General features: G+C 37.4%; 1 protein-coding gene across 1 annotated transcript in view; it reads left to right on the forward strand.

Moving 5' to 3' along the window:
• The window catches only part of LOC103138771 (NACHT, LRR and PYD domains-containing protein 4E-like), a 22,880-nt gene extending 9,256 nt beyond the window's left edge, over positions 1-13,624 (forward strand). Inside the window, exons 6-12 of the mRNA XM_007553108.2 lie at positions 894-972; positions 2,119-2,347; positions 2,912-4,709; positions 6,477-6,650; positions 7,314-7,478; positions 10,931-10,977; positions 11,121-13,624. Of these exons, the coding sequence (XP_007553170.1) occupies positions 894-972; positions 2,119-2,347; positions 2,912-4,709; positions 6,477-6,650; positions 7,314-7,478; positions 10,931-10,977; positions 11,121-11,641 (3,013 nt within the window). The 3' untranslated portion in view covers positions 11,642-13,624. The remainder of the gene's footprint in view (positions 1-893; positions 973-2,118; positions 2,348-2,911; positions 4,710-6,476; positions 6,651-7,313; positions 7,479-10,930; positions 10,978-11,120) is intronic.
• The last annotated feature ends 2,270 nt before the right edge of the window (positions 13,625-15,894 follow it).

The following is a 15,894-nucleotide window of genomic DNA, read 5'->3' on the forward strand; positions in this document are numbered from 1 at the left end:
TGAAGAACAATAGACAGTTAACATCAGCTTGAGAGGTGCCAAAATAAAAGTTAAGATAGATATGGTGGCTAAGTTACTGCTGTACATTAGTAAGACTTGAACACTATAGATTAACGTTTTGGAAAAAATGTCCAATATGTCCATATATGCAATGGATTCAGGCTGGTACAGATTCCAAAAACAATTTTAATTAAAACTAGATGCAAAATCCTTTTATTCTGAAAGTGCAGAGACAGATCTCATTGTCACTTATGGGTAAAGTGATAAAATAACTGCAGAACATGAAAAAGTTAAGTATCAATTTGGAGTCACTACCACAGAAAAAGACATTCCTGTCACCCAACGGCCATTCAAACATGATACTAATTCTCTTCAAAATACAGCAATGCAAACAGATCTGTATTATTGTAAATTAAATTTAACTCTACACATTCTGCTGTACACTTCAGAATTTATGCTTTGGTTTTTTATTGTTGAAATGGAGAGTTGAATAACTTGTCAAGCAAGCTCTGGAAGAGAGTTCAAAGTCTAGCCAACACAGTCCATTTGTGATTTTAAAAAAAGTATCTGAAATTGCTCAAACCAAGAATAAAGTAACAGTCGGTGAATAATCAAGAACGAGACATTTATGACTCAAAGACTTGTATGTTAAGATAACTATTTGGCTGACAGGACTTGAAGACAATACCTTGTAAAAAATAACTGGGCATGTGAGGTTGAAGTTAAGGTAAACAGAGCTCACTTAAAATATATGTATGCCCCATTTTAATGAAAATTACCTGTAGACCTCCTTATATAGTTTACTGTATACTCTGATATGTCTTTGTCAGCCTTGTGCTTTTTTCTTTGTGTGGACGGACAGAATGTATTAATGCTTAGTGATTACTTTGCAGACTGGACCAGCAGAAATCAGAGGATTCCAGTTGTCAACCTGTCCTGCAGGACCAAATAGAGCTTGACCCCATATTTATGGTCTGTGCATGTACATCAGCTTTTTCTTTCTTTCCTTTACTTAACTGGGTAAAACACCATTGAGATCCAGATCTCATTTGTAAGAGGCACCTGGTCAGAAATCTGCTACTTCACAGCTGTTCTAATCATCTTCTTTATCATTCCACCCTGTATGAACCAGTGGATTTTCAGTTTATTTAATCTGAATCTGATATTTGATTCCATGATGTGACATTTAGGGCCTGATCTACAAAGGTTCCAAATCAGAAACAGTAAACTGTGCAAATAAAGAAAATTGTATGCACAGGAAGTGGGTGTTGCATACGTTTTACAAAGATTCACTGTGCAATTGATTGCAGGAACAACAGTGGTGGAGACCACCCTATTTAATTGAGGATTTTCCGTGAGTCACAAGTTGTCATCATGGAGAATGTTGGAGAGTACAGTGGGCATAAAATAAAAATAAAGTAGAAAGTCATTATGCTGGAGGTATAGAAACAGAAAGAAGAAGAATTCTATTAACTTAGATTAGTATACAACATGGTACAACACAACAGAAAAGACATTTGCGATTAATCAAAACAAAGCTCTAAACCTCCGTACTGACCTCCACAATTTGTGGAACATGCAGCAGATAAAATATAATCACCTTTTCTCGGCTTAATAGAAACATGTCTGCACAGCATCAAAACATGACGGTGTGATACCATAAAGTGATGGTGCTCTGGAATTATTCAGTAATCCTGCAGCTCAAGATAAGCATTGCCGGAGGATGTTTCTAAGTTTTTAAAAATATTTTTACTTTATATTCTTTCAATGTTCCAAATACTTGACTTGTGCTTAATGATTCATTGTAAATATGCCTCCTGCTCGGCACAGTGACCTCAGACATCACTGCATAATAGCTTATACCAACTTTTCTACAGAGTAAATATATAGATGCTAAAACAGATCTAGGAATCTGTTTCAGTTTAGTAAATCGCATAGCCCGAGGTAAGTCATTACATTTTCATATTCTCATCCCAGTGTTCTGTGCTTTGTCAGCATATGAAGGCATACAAGCTAAAATTAGTGGATCTGCAATTATTCTCCTCATTTTCTCCTGGTTTTGAACTGTTTTTATGCACTCAAACATTTTTAGATCGGGCCCTTTGTATTCTTTTTCAGCTATTGGAAGGACATGTTGTCACATTTGTGAAGAATGAACTAAAGAAGATCCAAGAGATTCTCAGACACGATCACCTCAAATTATTTGGGACTCAAATTGAGGATGAAAAGCTCTTAGGGCATACGGATGAGGAGCAGAAGAGGAAAAGCAGAGAGGCAATTATGAGGATAACACTGAAATTTCTGAGGGGGCTGAAGCAGCTGGAGCTGGCTAACAGTCTCGAGAGCAGTAAGAACATTTCTTCAATAATTTAATCTGATGGTGTTTCTTGGTGTAGATATTCATGTATTTAAATCACAGCTTGGACAATGACAGTAAAAGAGTCACTGGAGTCTTAATAGTCGCAAACAGTCACAGATGTATCAATCCTATGAGTTGTCTGTGTCACCCATAGAGAAACATACTTATTAAATAATCAACATGTGAAGTGTGACTCTCACAACTATAATTTCTAAGTCTGAAAAATTCTATTCCTTCTGAGAAGTTGAGAAAGACAAATTAGATTGGGCATGAATTGTCTCCAAAATCATAAAAGCAGTTCCATTGCAGTACTTAGAAACAACAGCAGGACAACATGAGTTATGTCTTAAGAGATTGTACAGCAGTTTCTTAAGATTGTGGTTCAATCTCTTACCATATTACACACACACAACACATATGAGTGTGTGTTTATTTCATATCTATAGACACACACACACACACACACACACACACACACACACACAATGTATAAAGAAATTATATTATACATACACATTATAATATGTATGTTTTTCTTGTCATTCCATTCAGAACTTTTTAAAGAGCTTTGCAAACGTAAACTGAAATCGTCTCTGAAGAAGAAGTTCCAGTGTCTGTCTGAAGGAATTCCTATAGCAGGGAACCAAACTCCTCTGGATCAGATCTACACTGAGCTCTACATCACAGAGGGAGAGACTGCAGATGTCAATAAAGAACATGAGATCATACACATTGAAGCAGCATCCAGGAAACCAGAGAGCCCAGAAACAACAGTCAAACTTGAAGACATCTTTAAATCTCTGCCTGGACAAGATAACACAATCCGAACAGTGATGACACAGGGAGTGGCTGGCATTGGGAAAACAGTCTTAACTCAAAAGTTCATTCTGGACTGGGCTGAAAAAGAAACCAACCATGATGTTGAGTTCATATTTCCATTCACATTCAGAGAGCTGAATTTGCTAAAAGATAAAAAGTTAAGCTTGGTGGAACTTGTTCATCAATTCTTTGCTGAAACCAAAAAAATCAGCCAGTTTGAACAGTTCCAGGTTCTGTTCATCCTTGATGGTCTGGATGAGAGTCGACTTCCTCTGGACTTCAACAACCAGGAGATCCTGACTGAGGTCACAAAGTCTGCCTCAGTGGATGTTCTGCTAACAAACCTCATCAGGGGGAAACTGCTTCCTTCAGCCCACCTCTGGATAACTACAAGACCTGCAGCAGCCAGTCAGATCCCTGCTGAGTGCGTTGACATGGTAACAGAGGTCAAAGGGTTTAGTGACCCGCAGAAGGAGGAGTACTTCAGGAAGAGGTTCAGAGATGAGGAGGAGGCCAACAGGATCATTTCCCATGTAGAGAAATCACGGACCCTCCACATCATGTGCCACATCCCAGTCTTCTGCTGGATCACTGCTACAGTTCTGGAGGATGTGTTGAAGATCAAAGCAGACAGTGATCTGCCAAAGACCCTGACTGAGATGTACATTCGCTTTTTAGTGGTTCAGACCAAGGTTAAGAAAGTAAAGTTTGATGGAGATGCTGAGACACATTCACACTGGAGTCCAGAGAGCAGAAAAATAATTAAGTCAATGGGAAAACTGGCTTTTGATCAACTGCAGAAAGGAAACCTGATCTTCTATGAAGCAGACCTGACAGAGTGTGGCATCGATATCAGATCAGCCTCAGTGTACTCAGGAGTCTTCACACAGATCTTTAAGGAAGAGAAAGGGCCACACCAGGAAAAGGTTTTCTGCTTTGTTCATCTGAGTGTTCAGGAGTTTTTGGCTGCTCTTTATGTCCATTTGACCTTCATCAACTCTGGTGTTAATTTAATGGAGGAGAAACAAAGAAAACTTAAGGTGTCTACTCTAATTAAGAGACAGAAAACAAAATGTCTGCATGTAAGTGCAATTGACAAAGCCCTACAGAGTTCAAATGGACATCTAGATTTGTTCCTCCGCTTCCTTCTGGGTCTTTCACTGGAAACCAGTCAAATTTTAATCGAAAATCTCCTGCCACAGAACCCGGTCATGAATCCACCTATTAATCATGAAACCATCCAGTACATCAAGAAGAAGATCAATGACAAATTGTCAACCGAACAAAGTATCAATCTGTTCCACTGTTTGAACGAACTAAATGATCTTTCTATGGTGAAGGAGATCCAACAGTCCTTGAGTTCAGGAAGTCTCTCAACAGATAAACTCACTACCGCTCAATGGTCAGCGCTGGCTTTCATCTTACTGTCATCAGGCAAATATTTGGATGAGTTTGACCTGAAGAAATACTCAGCCTCAGAAGATGCTCTTCTGAAGCTGCTGCCTGTGGTCAAAGCTTCCAACAGGGCTTTGTAAGTATCCCCACAGTCAAATTTAGATGAACAGCAGGGAAAATTTCATTTTCAGTTCATTTTGAGTTTTTTCTCATTTAAATAAATATTAAAAGTGATGTACAATGTGAATTGCATAATTCTTTGTATTAATGTAACTGTGTGCTTATTACATAGTTTTAGTTAATAGTTTTCTTAGCAGAGCAGAACTGGAAGGTGTTGGAAGCTGTGGTGTGAAGCACTTTGTACAGCACCATTGGACTCCAGAATAGAAATAATGAGACACACCTTTCTGTCTGGGAATTCAATGGAGGTCTTATGCAAGGAGAACAAAACTTTGGTGTGAAGGATTGTGTGTTTAGTGTCCTTATCCTCAGGTGTTTGGGTTTCATCTGTTTGTACTTTGAGTATTTCCATATTTATTCATGTTCAACTTATTTATCTCTATTTAAGTGGATTCCTTCATATTTAGTTTCTCAGTTATTCTAATATTTCCTTTGATTAATGTTTCACTAACCTCAAATTGAAATCAAACCATTAAACTGAATTAGGGCAGCTATGTCAAATTCTATTGTCAAGGACTAGTGTCCTGGCCCAATACACCTGAGTCAAATCCTCTGCATGCAGACAATTCTACAAAGTCACACTAATTACCTAAAAATTTGGATCAGGTGTGTTTTTAAAATAGACATCTAAAAGTTGCATAATACCAGTCTTCAAAGACTGTTTTTTATGTATTGTGTATGGAAAAGACTGCATTTTTGTTGAGCTGAAGGATCAACAAAAATGATCCTTCATTTTTGTTGATCACCTGAATTTGGATCAGGTGTGTTTTTAAAATAGACATCTAAAAGTTGCATAATACCAGTCTTCAAAGACTGTTTTTTATGTATTGTGTATGGAAAAGACTGCATTTTTGTTGAGCTGAAGGATCATTTAGACTAACTCATAAAATGTAACTGGGTATTTAAAGTTGATAAGATTCTTCAGAGATTGCTGGTCAAAATCAGTGAAAGGTTTGTGTTTCAGGCTTTATTAAAAAATCACTTTGAGTTACTGATCCAGCAGAACTTAGTTATTTTTTTTATTTTTATTTTTTGTGTGTGTGTGTTTTGTAGAGCATCATTAAAGTTGCAATTTTTCTTTTTTTTTAAACTGTTTTTGTTAAAACTGTCAATATGTTGAGACACAATGAGACAGGTAAACTGTGAACAGATTAGGTTCCTCCACCTCTTCCCTGAGCTACTGTTGCTGCCTGAAGCATGCACATGCATTGGCCCTGGTCAAAAGCAAACAATCATAGCCAGGAGGAATGTTTTAGCACTGTTAATCAACCTCATGTATGTGTTGCTAAAAGCAGACAAAAACCGTTTATCCACTGCCATCAATATCAGTAACTAGCTTTAGCATTTATGTCAGACTCTTCTGTCAGAAAAAAGCTGTAGCTTAGCAGATTGAGGGGGAGGGTGTGCACACAAGAGCAATTGATGGTGCAAAGACTCTCCTCCTAGCTCTGATTGGTTGTTTCTGAGGGAGCAATGAATTTATGCAGATGACAGCAGGTCCATAGAGAGAAGGCAGATGAGCTCAATTTCACTGATTAGCTGTCTCATACTGTATTGTCACAACAAAGTGACATTTTTATCAAACAAGAAGAAAAAATACATATTGCTGCTTTAAGAAAGGTTCTAGAAGTCAAAAGATTAAGATATCTTTTGCATAAAATAGAGTTGTTCAATGATCACATTTTAAATAAATAAACATCATGTGTTTGTTTTTCTATTTCAGACTGAGTGGTTGTAACCTTTCAGAAAGAAGCTGTAAAGCTCTGTCCTCAGTGCTCAGTTCACAGTTCTGTACTTTGAAAGAGTTGGACCTGAGTGACAACAACCTACATGATTCAGGAGTAAAACATCTGTCAGATGGTCTGAAGAGTCCAAACTGCAAACTGGAAATTCTCAGGTTTGAATCAGAACTTTTCAATTTTTGTCAAGCTAGAGATCCATTCAATAAATTATGTTGTTGAAACTATTTTAGTAACTCCATTTCCAAGTGAAGCACATTATGTAGACTAATTAGACAAAGACTCAGGTTTTAACAAATTTATTTATGTTAACCTGATAATTTCCTGAAGCTAATGAAAACATATTTAATATTAGAATATCACATCAGTCCAATAAAAACCCTTTTTTTATCAAATAGAAACATTGATGAAAAGCATGTTTAATACCTGCTTAAAGGTTATTTTTCAAAAAGTACTTTTAATCTGATGAATAAGACTAATCGAGACGCATTTCAGATTTACTGAATATAACCATGTCTTGCTGAACAACTGTTTAAAATATTAAGATTTAAAAAAATAAAATGTATCTAGCTTATCAGGTCAAATATTTTTTCACAATGTAGATGAAGTTCAGAGATTCAAAAGAGGGAAATTACATAGTCCAAAACCAAACCTCTTAACTGGTTTTCCAAAAATGATATATTTATTGCTGTCAGAATTTTTCTTCATCTTAGCTATCTTTCCTCGTGTATTTAATTAAAAAAGTATCGGTTAATTGAATTGTTGAGTTTACCTTAATTTTATCCCATAAAGTCCATGTGTATTCTTTTGTGTGCTTGCAGACTTTCAGGTTGCCTGATCACAGATGAAGGCTGTGCTTCTCTCGCTTTGGTTCTGAGCAATAACCCCTCTCATCTGAAAGAGTTGGACCTGACCTACAATCATCCAAAGCCTGCAGGAGTGAAGCTTCTGTCATCATGTAAAAGTAGTACACTAGAAACTCTCAGGTATGAGCAATCCTGTTACAGATATATCTGACAGAAGGTACTTCACCACTAGTTGCTTTATACAGGACACCAGTGTCAGTTGTCCAATACCTTTGACAAAATCTAAAATTAGCTAGACGTGTTGTGGAAAAAAACTATTACCACGCACTGTCAGGTGAAATCACTCAATCAGATTTATTCATATATTGTGAAAGTTCTGCTAGGCAGAGTCAACACATAGGTTTTATACCAAGTTAAGGAATCCAAAACATGGGGTGATACAGTCTGGTTCCCTTGCAGCTGCAGCAAAACAGCTCCCAACCTTGTGTGTGTAGCCCAAACAGGTTTTCTTGGTGAGAATTAACAAGCATTTAATATAACATGATCAGCAGATGTCAACTTATAGTAATTTTCCACCACACATGTTAGTTTGGGAGATTTTAAAATAGTAACTCTTCAGTGTCAGGGACACTTTACGACAGGGGTCCCCAAACTTTTTCCTGTGAGGGCCACATAACTTTTCCCTTCTCTGGTGGAGGGCCGGACATTTTTGACGGGGGGGAGGGCGTTTCTCACAATTTATTTTCACAATTAACAAATACTTACGAACATATCTTGTCTGAAACACAACAAATAAAGACAATAATCAGCTACTCCACGAGCTGTTTGGTGTTGCGTTCCACTATCCTTAATCTATTTTTTCTTTTAGCATCACAAAAGCAACATAAAAATATCCACCAGGGGGTGCTCTAGTGGTTTTCAAATCCTTGCTGGTCCAGCTTAACTAAACAAAAGGCAGCACAATTATGTTTAAGTGTGTTTAAAGTTCTAATTTAGAAATTTGTACAATTGTACTTTTAGTATACTTCAGATATATTTTAGGTTGTACACTTAATACTTAGTTTACTTAAAATGTACTTTCACAAATGCAACTATGTTTGAAATATACTTAAAGTATACTTTTTTTCACCTGGGGTGAGCCTCGATGTAGCCAAACTCCGTCAAGTATGGCATTGTTTTTATGCCATATTAGATTCGTTATGTTGATGCATTTTTACGTGCTTCAGCCCCAACACCGAGGTAATTTTCCACCACAACACGCAAACTTCCCCATTCACTCAGTGCGTTATATTTCCGCACGACATCGCTTAGGATTTGTTGCTGGGCGCGCGGGGGGGGGGCGTTTCTCGATTGATTTTTACCCAGAAAGCACATGGGCAAAAACCATGAGTGAAACGGTGACTGGGACTGACTAGTATATATTCCATTGAGGGAAAGTAACTATAATATAACATTAAGGCTCGTTTTGAAGTATAAGCTGAAGAATTCAACCTGGAAAGCGGCGTTCATAACAGACACGTGTGTTCATCTGCTCTACCGCTAGCAAAGTCAAGCAGTTCCCTAAAAGTCCAACAGATGGCAGCAATTTGCCATGCAAAACTAAACACCCACAGTTTACAGGACACACTTCTTGCTGAAGAGCCCCCTGGTGGTTGAGGAAAAATCCACATATAAACCGCAAAATACAATACAATAAATGGAAAAAAAATCTGAATGCTCTCTGGTATTGTTCAGGGGGCCGGACCAAATGTGGAGGCGGGCCGTAGTTTGGGGACCCCTGCTTTACGAGTTTTGTTTTCTACTGTCTCTGCATTTCATGTCCACACTCCTGATCAAAATGTTAAGACCAGCTGAGAAATGGCAAGAACTTACAATTTGCACTGTAAAGTCTTTTAAAGGTTTTAAGCAGAGCTTAAAAATGCAAACAGAAGAAAGGACCGTGAGACCCAAGAAAATTGAGAAAGCATTTTATTGCAAACTGAAATAGGCTGTTCATCAGCTGATCAAAAAATTAATATCTCCAAAAAATACCCACCAAACCCCATAAACTAGAAATAACAGTTTAAATGAATAGCTGTGCCAATCTTGCTAATAGTCTTCAAATATTTGTTTCGGCATTCTTGATGGTAGTGTTTCCATTTGGTTAGGGCATTGAGGGCCAGTGTTCTGCAACCTTTAGATGTGTATCTGTCAAGATTTGTGGAGTGGGTGGTGAGGTAGGACGCAGGCAGACCCAGAATGAAGTGATGATAAAGATTTAATGAAATAAACCATTGAACAGAACAGGCAGCAAGACGTAACACGACATGGATCCGACAAGAGACAAAGACAACAGGTGGAACTAAATACACTGGGAGGGTAATCAAAGAAACGAGACACAGCTGGGATCAATCAACAGGGAAGACACAGAGACTCACAAGGGAACAGACTAATAAACACAGAAAAACCTCAAAATAAATACAAAGAAAATACAGATCACCACAGTACCAACTTCAACACACCTGAATCAAACAATGAGGTTGTTAGCAGAACTCTGGAGAACTTTACTGCACTTAGGAGGCGATTTAGCTATTTTATTGAAGTGTGCTGGACTAGGGAGACATCTAAGGTTTGCAGGACACTGGCCCTTGAGGACCTGAATTGCCCACCCTTGGACTAGGGGAAATGTTGCTCCTCTTGAATGCTCTTGACTGGTTTTAGATCAGAGGAGCACACTGATCTAAAAGTGTGTTTACATGGTGCAGAAGAGTGATGATGTTTGTCTAGACGAACTCCTGTGTCAGGCGGGCATTGTGAACTGGAGAATTTCCTGTTGGCCTTCAGTCTTAACAGAGACAGTAGATAAACAGTTTACCAGTTTATCCTCTAGTAAACTGATGCCCCTGCAACATCTCCACATAGTCAGCTGTAATTTGATGTCTCTGTGCAACCTGAAGCTCCATTGTTCCATTAAAGGAAAAAAAAAACAGATCATGGTGGCACCCCCTCCACTGAGTCATGTATTAAACATCTCAGGTGGGATCTCCTTGTCATGTCAGTAACTTTGGAAGCCATCAAGACCATCAAGATAAATTTTTTTCTAATCAGAGAATAAAACTTTCTTCCATCTTTCAGTGTCCCATGTTTGGTGCTCTCATACAAACTCCAAACAGTCAATTTTGTGCAGTTGAAGGAGATTAGGCCTTTGAAGATGTTTGCTGTTCTTAAAACTCTTCTCTCATAGATGCCATCTGATGGTTATGGGACTGTAGTTGGAACCAGTAACAAGCTTAATTTGGGCTGAGGATCATCCTCTGTGGTTCCTCCAGCTCATAACTGGTGAAATATTTTGGGGTCTACCACTTGACTTTTTATTTGTTCTGTAACCCTGAGGATCTTTCAAGAAGTTTAAAATGACTGTCTTACTGGGTCCAACTTCAGCAGCAATGGCACACTGCCAGAGGCCTTGCTTATGGAACTGAAAAATCCAACTACTTTCAAAGAGAGAAAGTTTTTTTGACTTTGCCATCAGGAGGTCATGATTGGACTTCAGAGATTATCCATCTAAATATTGTTTTGTTGCTTTTTCAGAGACTGGAAAGTCTATGTTTGCATGCAAAATGACAGATGGTCTGACTCTCTTCCTTCTTCAGGTTGGAGCATGATGAACCAAAGTGGTTGACACCAGGTCTGAAAAAGTGTAAGTGTGTTTTTTAATTTGTGTCATGACAGCAAATCAGCACACATTAAACCATCTTCAAGCCCATTGCTCATTTGAGTCATCATCAAAGAATGAATAGATGATCAATAAATGCAGCTAAATTTGTCTGTTCTTTCCATCAGATTCCCATCAACTCACAATCAACACAGATACTATGAGTAGACTTCTTAAACTAACTGTGAACAAGAAGAAAGTGATCCGTGTGGACAAGTCTCAGACATATCCTTATCATCCAGACAGATTTAGCTGCCCTCAGGTGCTGTGTGCAGATGACCTGACTGACCGCTGTTACTGGGAAGTTGAATGCATTGGAGAGGTAACTATCTCTCTGAGTTACAAGGGAATCAGTAGGGAAGAAAGTAATGAACACGGTTTATTTGGAAAAAACAATAAATCCTGGAGTTTGTACTGCTCGAGTCAACGTGGTTACGCTGTGTGGCACAATAACAGTGAAATTTCTATCCCCTCTTCTGTTACAAAGACAGTAGCAGTATTTCTGAACTATCCTGCTGGCATTCTGTCCTTTTACAAAGTCTCCTCTGGTAAACCGATCCATCTCCACACCTTCACCACCACATTCAGAGAAAAACTTTATCCTGGATTTGGACTCTGGTCAGTCAATTCCTCAGTGTCTCTCTGTTGAGTGTTACTACAAACTTAAATTTAAGGCCAGAACCAATTTAACAATCACATTTTAACAAACTGAAATAAATAATAGCAACAGTGACTGGTCTGTGGGAAATAGAAACAGCAATATTCTAGTCCACCATTAAAGAAGATTCTCTTCTCAGTGTTTTTACAGCTCATCAAATGCCCTAATAATCCCAATCATAATCTTGAGGAACTGATATATGTGATTTACACAAGATGTTCGATTGTGGAAGTTCAACAGAGAAAACCATACCTATGCTCAGGAAGACCAAAGAAAAACTTCACATTGAGAGGTCTATGCAAGGATTTGAACCCATGATCTTTTCACAATAAGATAATAGGTTGCTTTCTGTACAGAATATATGTTCTGTTATTGGGATTCCTAATAGTATCTTTGTTCTTTGTCTGTCTTGACAAAACTAAATTCACAAATGGACCTTGTAAGTTCCTGTGGTGTCCAAAGACCAAAGAGCTGCTGTCTTGAAAATGGACCCGGGTGTTTTACAGGTTGTTTTTGTTCTGATTGAATACATCTGAATCAACAGATTTTTATTAGTAAGCCTCTGAATAATTTGAATGTATACAGAGGAGGTTATTCATTTGACCTCTTCTCCCCCGGCTTCAACTAGAGCATTTGAATGTGAACAGCCCCCTCCAAACATTTTATATTGAAAAGATATTCCAGTTCCAGTGGTAAATGTTAATTTGAAATTATTGACCTGTGGCAGGATGTATTTGCATTCTTATGCAATTTTAATGCTGTAAGTTAACAATTGTCTCAAAATGACAATATTGTTTATTGCAATAATTTCTGGGCCCCGCAAAATTTGTAATCTTGACAGGCCTAGATTCAGTTCATGTAGTTAGTTTGCTGCATGTCACAAGCTGTTGTGCAAAGAATATCAGACCTGCCGTCAGAAAAGATGAAATTACGAAGTCAAGAGTGTTCTCTAGTGCAGTGTTTTCCAACTGTGGTCCTCAAGGCACACTGTCCTGAATGTTTTAGTTGTTTCCTTGCTTCAGCCTAGGTGATTTCAATTGGCAGGTGTTTGCTGAACTTCAATCAGCTGAATCAGGTGTATTAAAGCAGGGAAAAATCTAAAACATGCAGGGAAGTGTGTCTTGAGGACCAGGGTTGGGAAACACTGCTCTAGTGAAATCAGATAATTGTGCACTGCAGCCAGACTTACCCACAAACCCTTCCTGTTAGACTTTAACATTGTTCTGAGGAACAACTGTAAATAAAATGTTGACCTGACTGTGTACAAAGAGGATTTGTACACATTTCTTTTTCTTTCAGACCTTAAGATTCTGAGAAATGCAGTGAAGTTTTTTGAGACAGTTCATGAATATTATTCAAACAAGAAGCCCTAATTTATCTTTATTTTCATTAAAAATGTAAACTTTTCAATAACCTTTCATCATTGCAGATTGTTATAGTCATTTTGATATATAAATATGTTAATTATTTGACATTGTAAACAGTGTGATATGCATTTGTTTCTGTTAAAGCCCCATCAATGTCTTAAAGGTAGCAACAGAGGAAATTATTTTTGTTAGTTAGAGCATTTCCTCCATCTTTTGGTTTAGCCTGGATAAAAAATTAAAAAAAAGTTTTAACTACTTTTTCTCACCAGTCTTGATCTCTGGATTCTTGGTTTTTAATTGCACTGGTTGTACTGGTTCTCACACCTGTAAGCAAAGTTGGAACATAAAAATCTCAATTATTCATAATTCATGGGACTCAAAAGAGAGAGAATATGTTTTCTGTTAATTTTGTTGTTTTACTTTGTGCTTTAAGTCTATTGTTTGGAGCTTTAGTCTTAGTAAATATTTATTTTTGTAGATCTTATAATAATTTTCTCATTTGGCTATCCGTGTTTGATTTCTGCTGATTATCTGATAAACTTGCTGTCATTCCCCGCATGTAATTTTTTTTTTTCTCATTTTATTAAATGAATTTCACTTCACTCTGCTTACCTGTTCCTAAATTCATTTAACACATAACCAAAGTGAGACACTGGAAATCTCCTGACTGAAAACGATTGATGTCAGTTTTTAAAGGCTTCAAAATGTCTACCTCTCTGGTAACATTAGAGGACATTCAAATGTACAGCAGAGAATAAAACAACTCCAGTAATGTATCTGCATGTTTTAAATCCCAGAAACTCCTGGTTGTTTCTTACAGTTTTCAGTGTCAGCAGGGATTTTTGATGTCATGCAATCAGAAGAACCATTTTGTTCCTTCTTTAATTCTTGGAGGCAAGAGACAAAGAGCTCCAAAATTAAGCCAACTACATATTTTGCTGCAGTTCCACATATCCCCATGAGAGGACACCATCAAACTCATAAAGAGGTCTGACACCCAAGGAAATTTATTTATTTTTGACTGAAGGTTTCCTCAAACAGGCTGAATTAAATAAACAGCAACATGTAAAATAAGTCATATAACTCAAGTGTCTGAGTAAATATGTAAGGCCATTTCACTCTGAGAAAAAAAAGTTGCATTAAAATAAGGTAGTATCTGCATACTGAAGAAGGAAATATAAATTCAAAACAATCAATTTATACCCAAACAGCAAAATGCAGCATGACAGAAATGTTTAGGTACAAAATACTTCCTGAAGCTACTGATTGTGTGCAGGAATCAGACCAAAATGGAGGTAGAAGAGAGGGAGTCTCAAGGTGAAACTGTTGAATAAAAATAAGAATAAAAGACTTCTTTCTGCTGCTGTTAATGTCCGTCTCCGAAAAAAAATGGATATTATGTAGTTGATGCAAACATTCAATAAAAGTTCATACTCAAACAATAACTGTTTCTGATCAGAAACTCTAAAGATTAAAATGTCTGATATCAGATAATTCATAGAGTTGTTTTGCAGCAGATTAGTAAAAACTGACAGTTGAGAGGAAACTCTCTGCTTCTTTGGCAAACCCTGAGCTCCAGATGGCAGCGCAGCTCGGTTGGACCGGCTCAGAGGTAGAGGAGGGGCAACCAGAACCAGATCATTATCACACAGACATTATGTGATATCTCCACTTCACATTTCCTGGAAAACCAAAACATGGAGTTTCATATTAAATATAAGGAGAAGTCACTGTCTTCTATGTTTTTTCTTCCACCAAGAATTTGCAAAATATTTTCAATCTTTATCTCACAAATGATGGTCTAGAGATCGTCTAAAGATGCTGTTTGTATGACACCAGTGTGTTAAAGTAAAAAACAGTCGGTTTCAGTGTCTGACAGTGTGTGTTACAGCACCATTTTCAAAGTTTTAATCCAGGTTTAACTCAGTGTTAGAGCTCCACATTGTTTGAAAACTTAATTTACTAAAATTCCAGGTAGATTGATAGAGACATATAAAGTTATATTTGTTATCTAGTTTAATGAACAGGACCATGTTCAGTTCTTCATGTTCAGTTCATAAAACATGCAATATGCATGAAACATGCAATATTTCATGTTTGTTTTTTATTTAGTTAGTTAATTATGAAATAGATGAGTGTAATTACAAATAAGTTAATTCTTCACCCTAATCGTCACTATCTTCAATAATCCCTCATTTTCAGTCAGTTATAATTACTCCTGAAATAAGTCTATTATCTAAGTCTGTTGTGTCCTGTAAGATATTAGGAGAAATTACTCTTTAGGGACACTGTCATTACTGTGATAACATTCTTTATTTATTAAAACAAATTAAAGTAGAGATAAACTGTGTTTCTGGTCCAGCACTCACTTCCTGGACTACCTGGTCCATCTGTGACCTCAGTTTAACCAGAACAACTCAACATAAATCAAACTAAATCACATTTTAATGATGACTAAATGCAGCACATTATTTATACTGTATCCATATGTCAGTTCAACATGTGGCCTTCAGCTTCTTTAGCTGCTCCTAAAATGTAATTTATATAATTTAATGCCTCCTTCTGTCATTTCTGAGGTTTTATTAGTCAGCACAGAGCTGACCTCTGACACCAGGTGTCCAGCTCACCACAGCTCTGACCCGACCCAGAGTTTACTGATCAGACTGAGTGGGAGATTAAGAAATGTGACCACAAAGCTGAAAGTCCTGCTGCTGTTGACTTTCATCATCCCTCGTCTTCATCAGATGGTTCCCAAATGAAGATGTTTGTTGAATCTCTGTTGTGTTGCAGACTTTTACACATAATCAGGTTCTGCTAAGCAGTAATTCAGAGGTTACTCAGCTGAAACACAGCTACTGTGGGGCTATAAAGCTAATA

This window comes from Poecilia formosa, unplaced genomic scaffold (genome assembly GCF_000485575.1).
Source record: "Poecilia formosa unplaced genomic scaffold, Poecilia_formosa-5.1.2 Scaffold54, whole genome shotgun sequence".
Lineage (NCBI taxonomy): Eukaryota > Metazoa > Chordata > Actinopteri > Cyprinodontiformes > Poeciliidae > Poecilia > Poecilia formosa.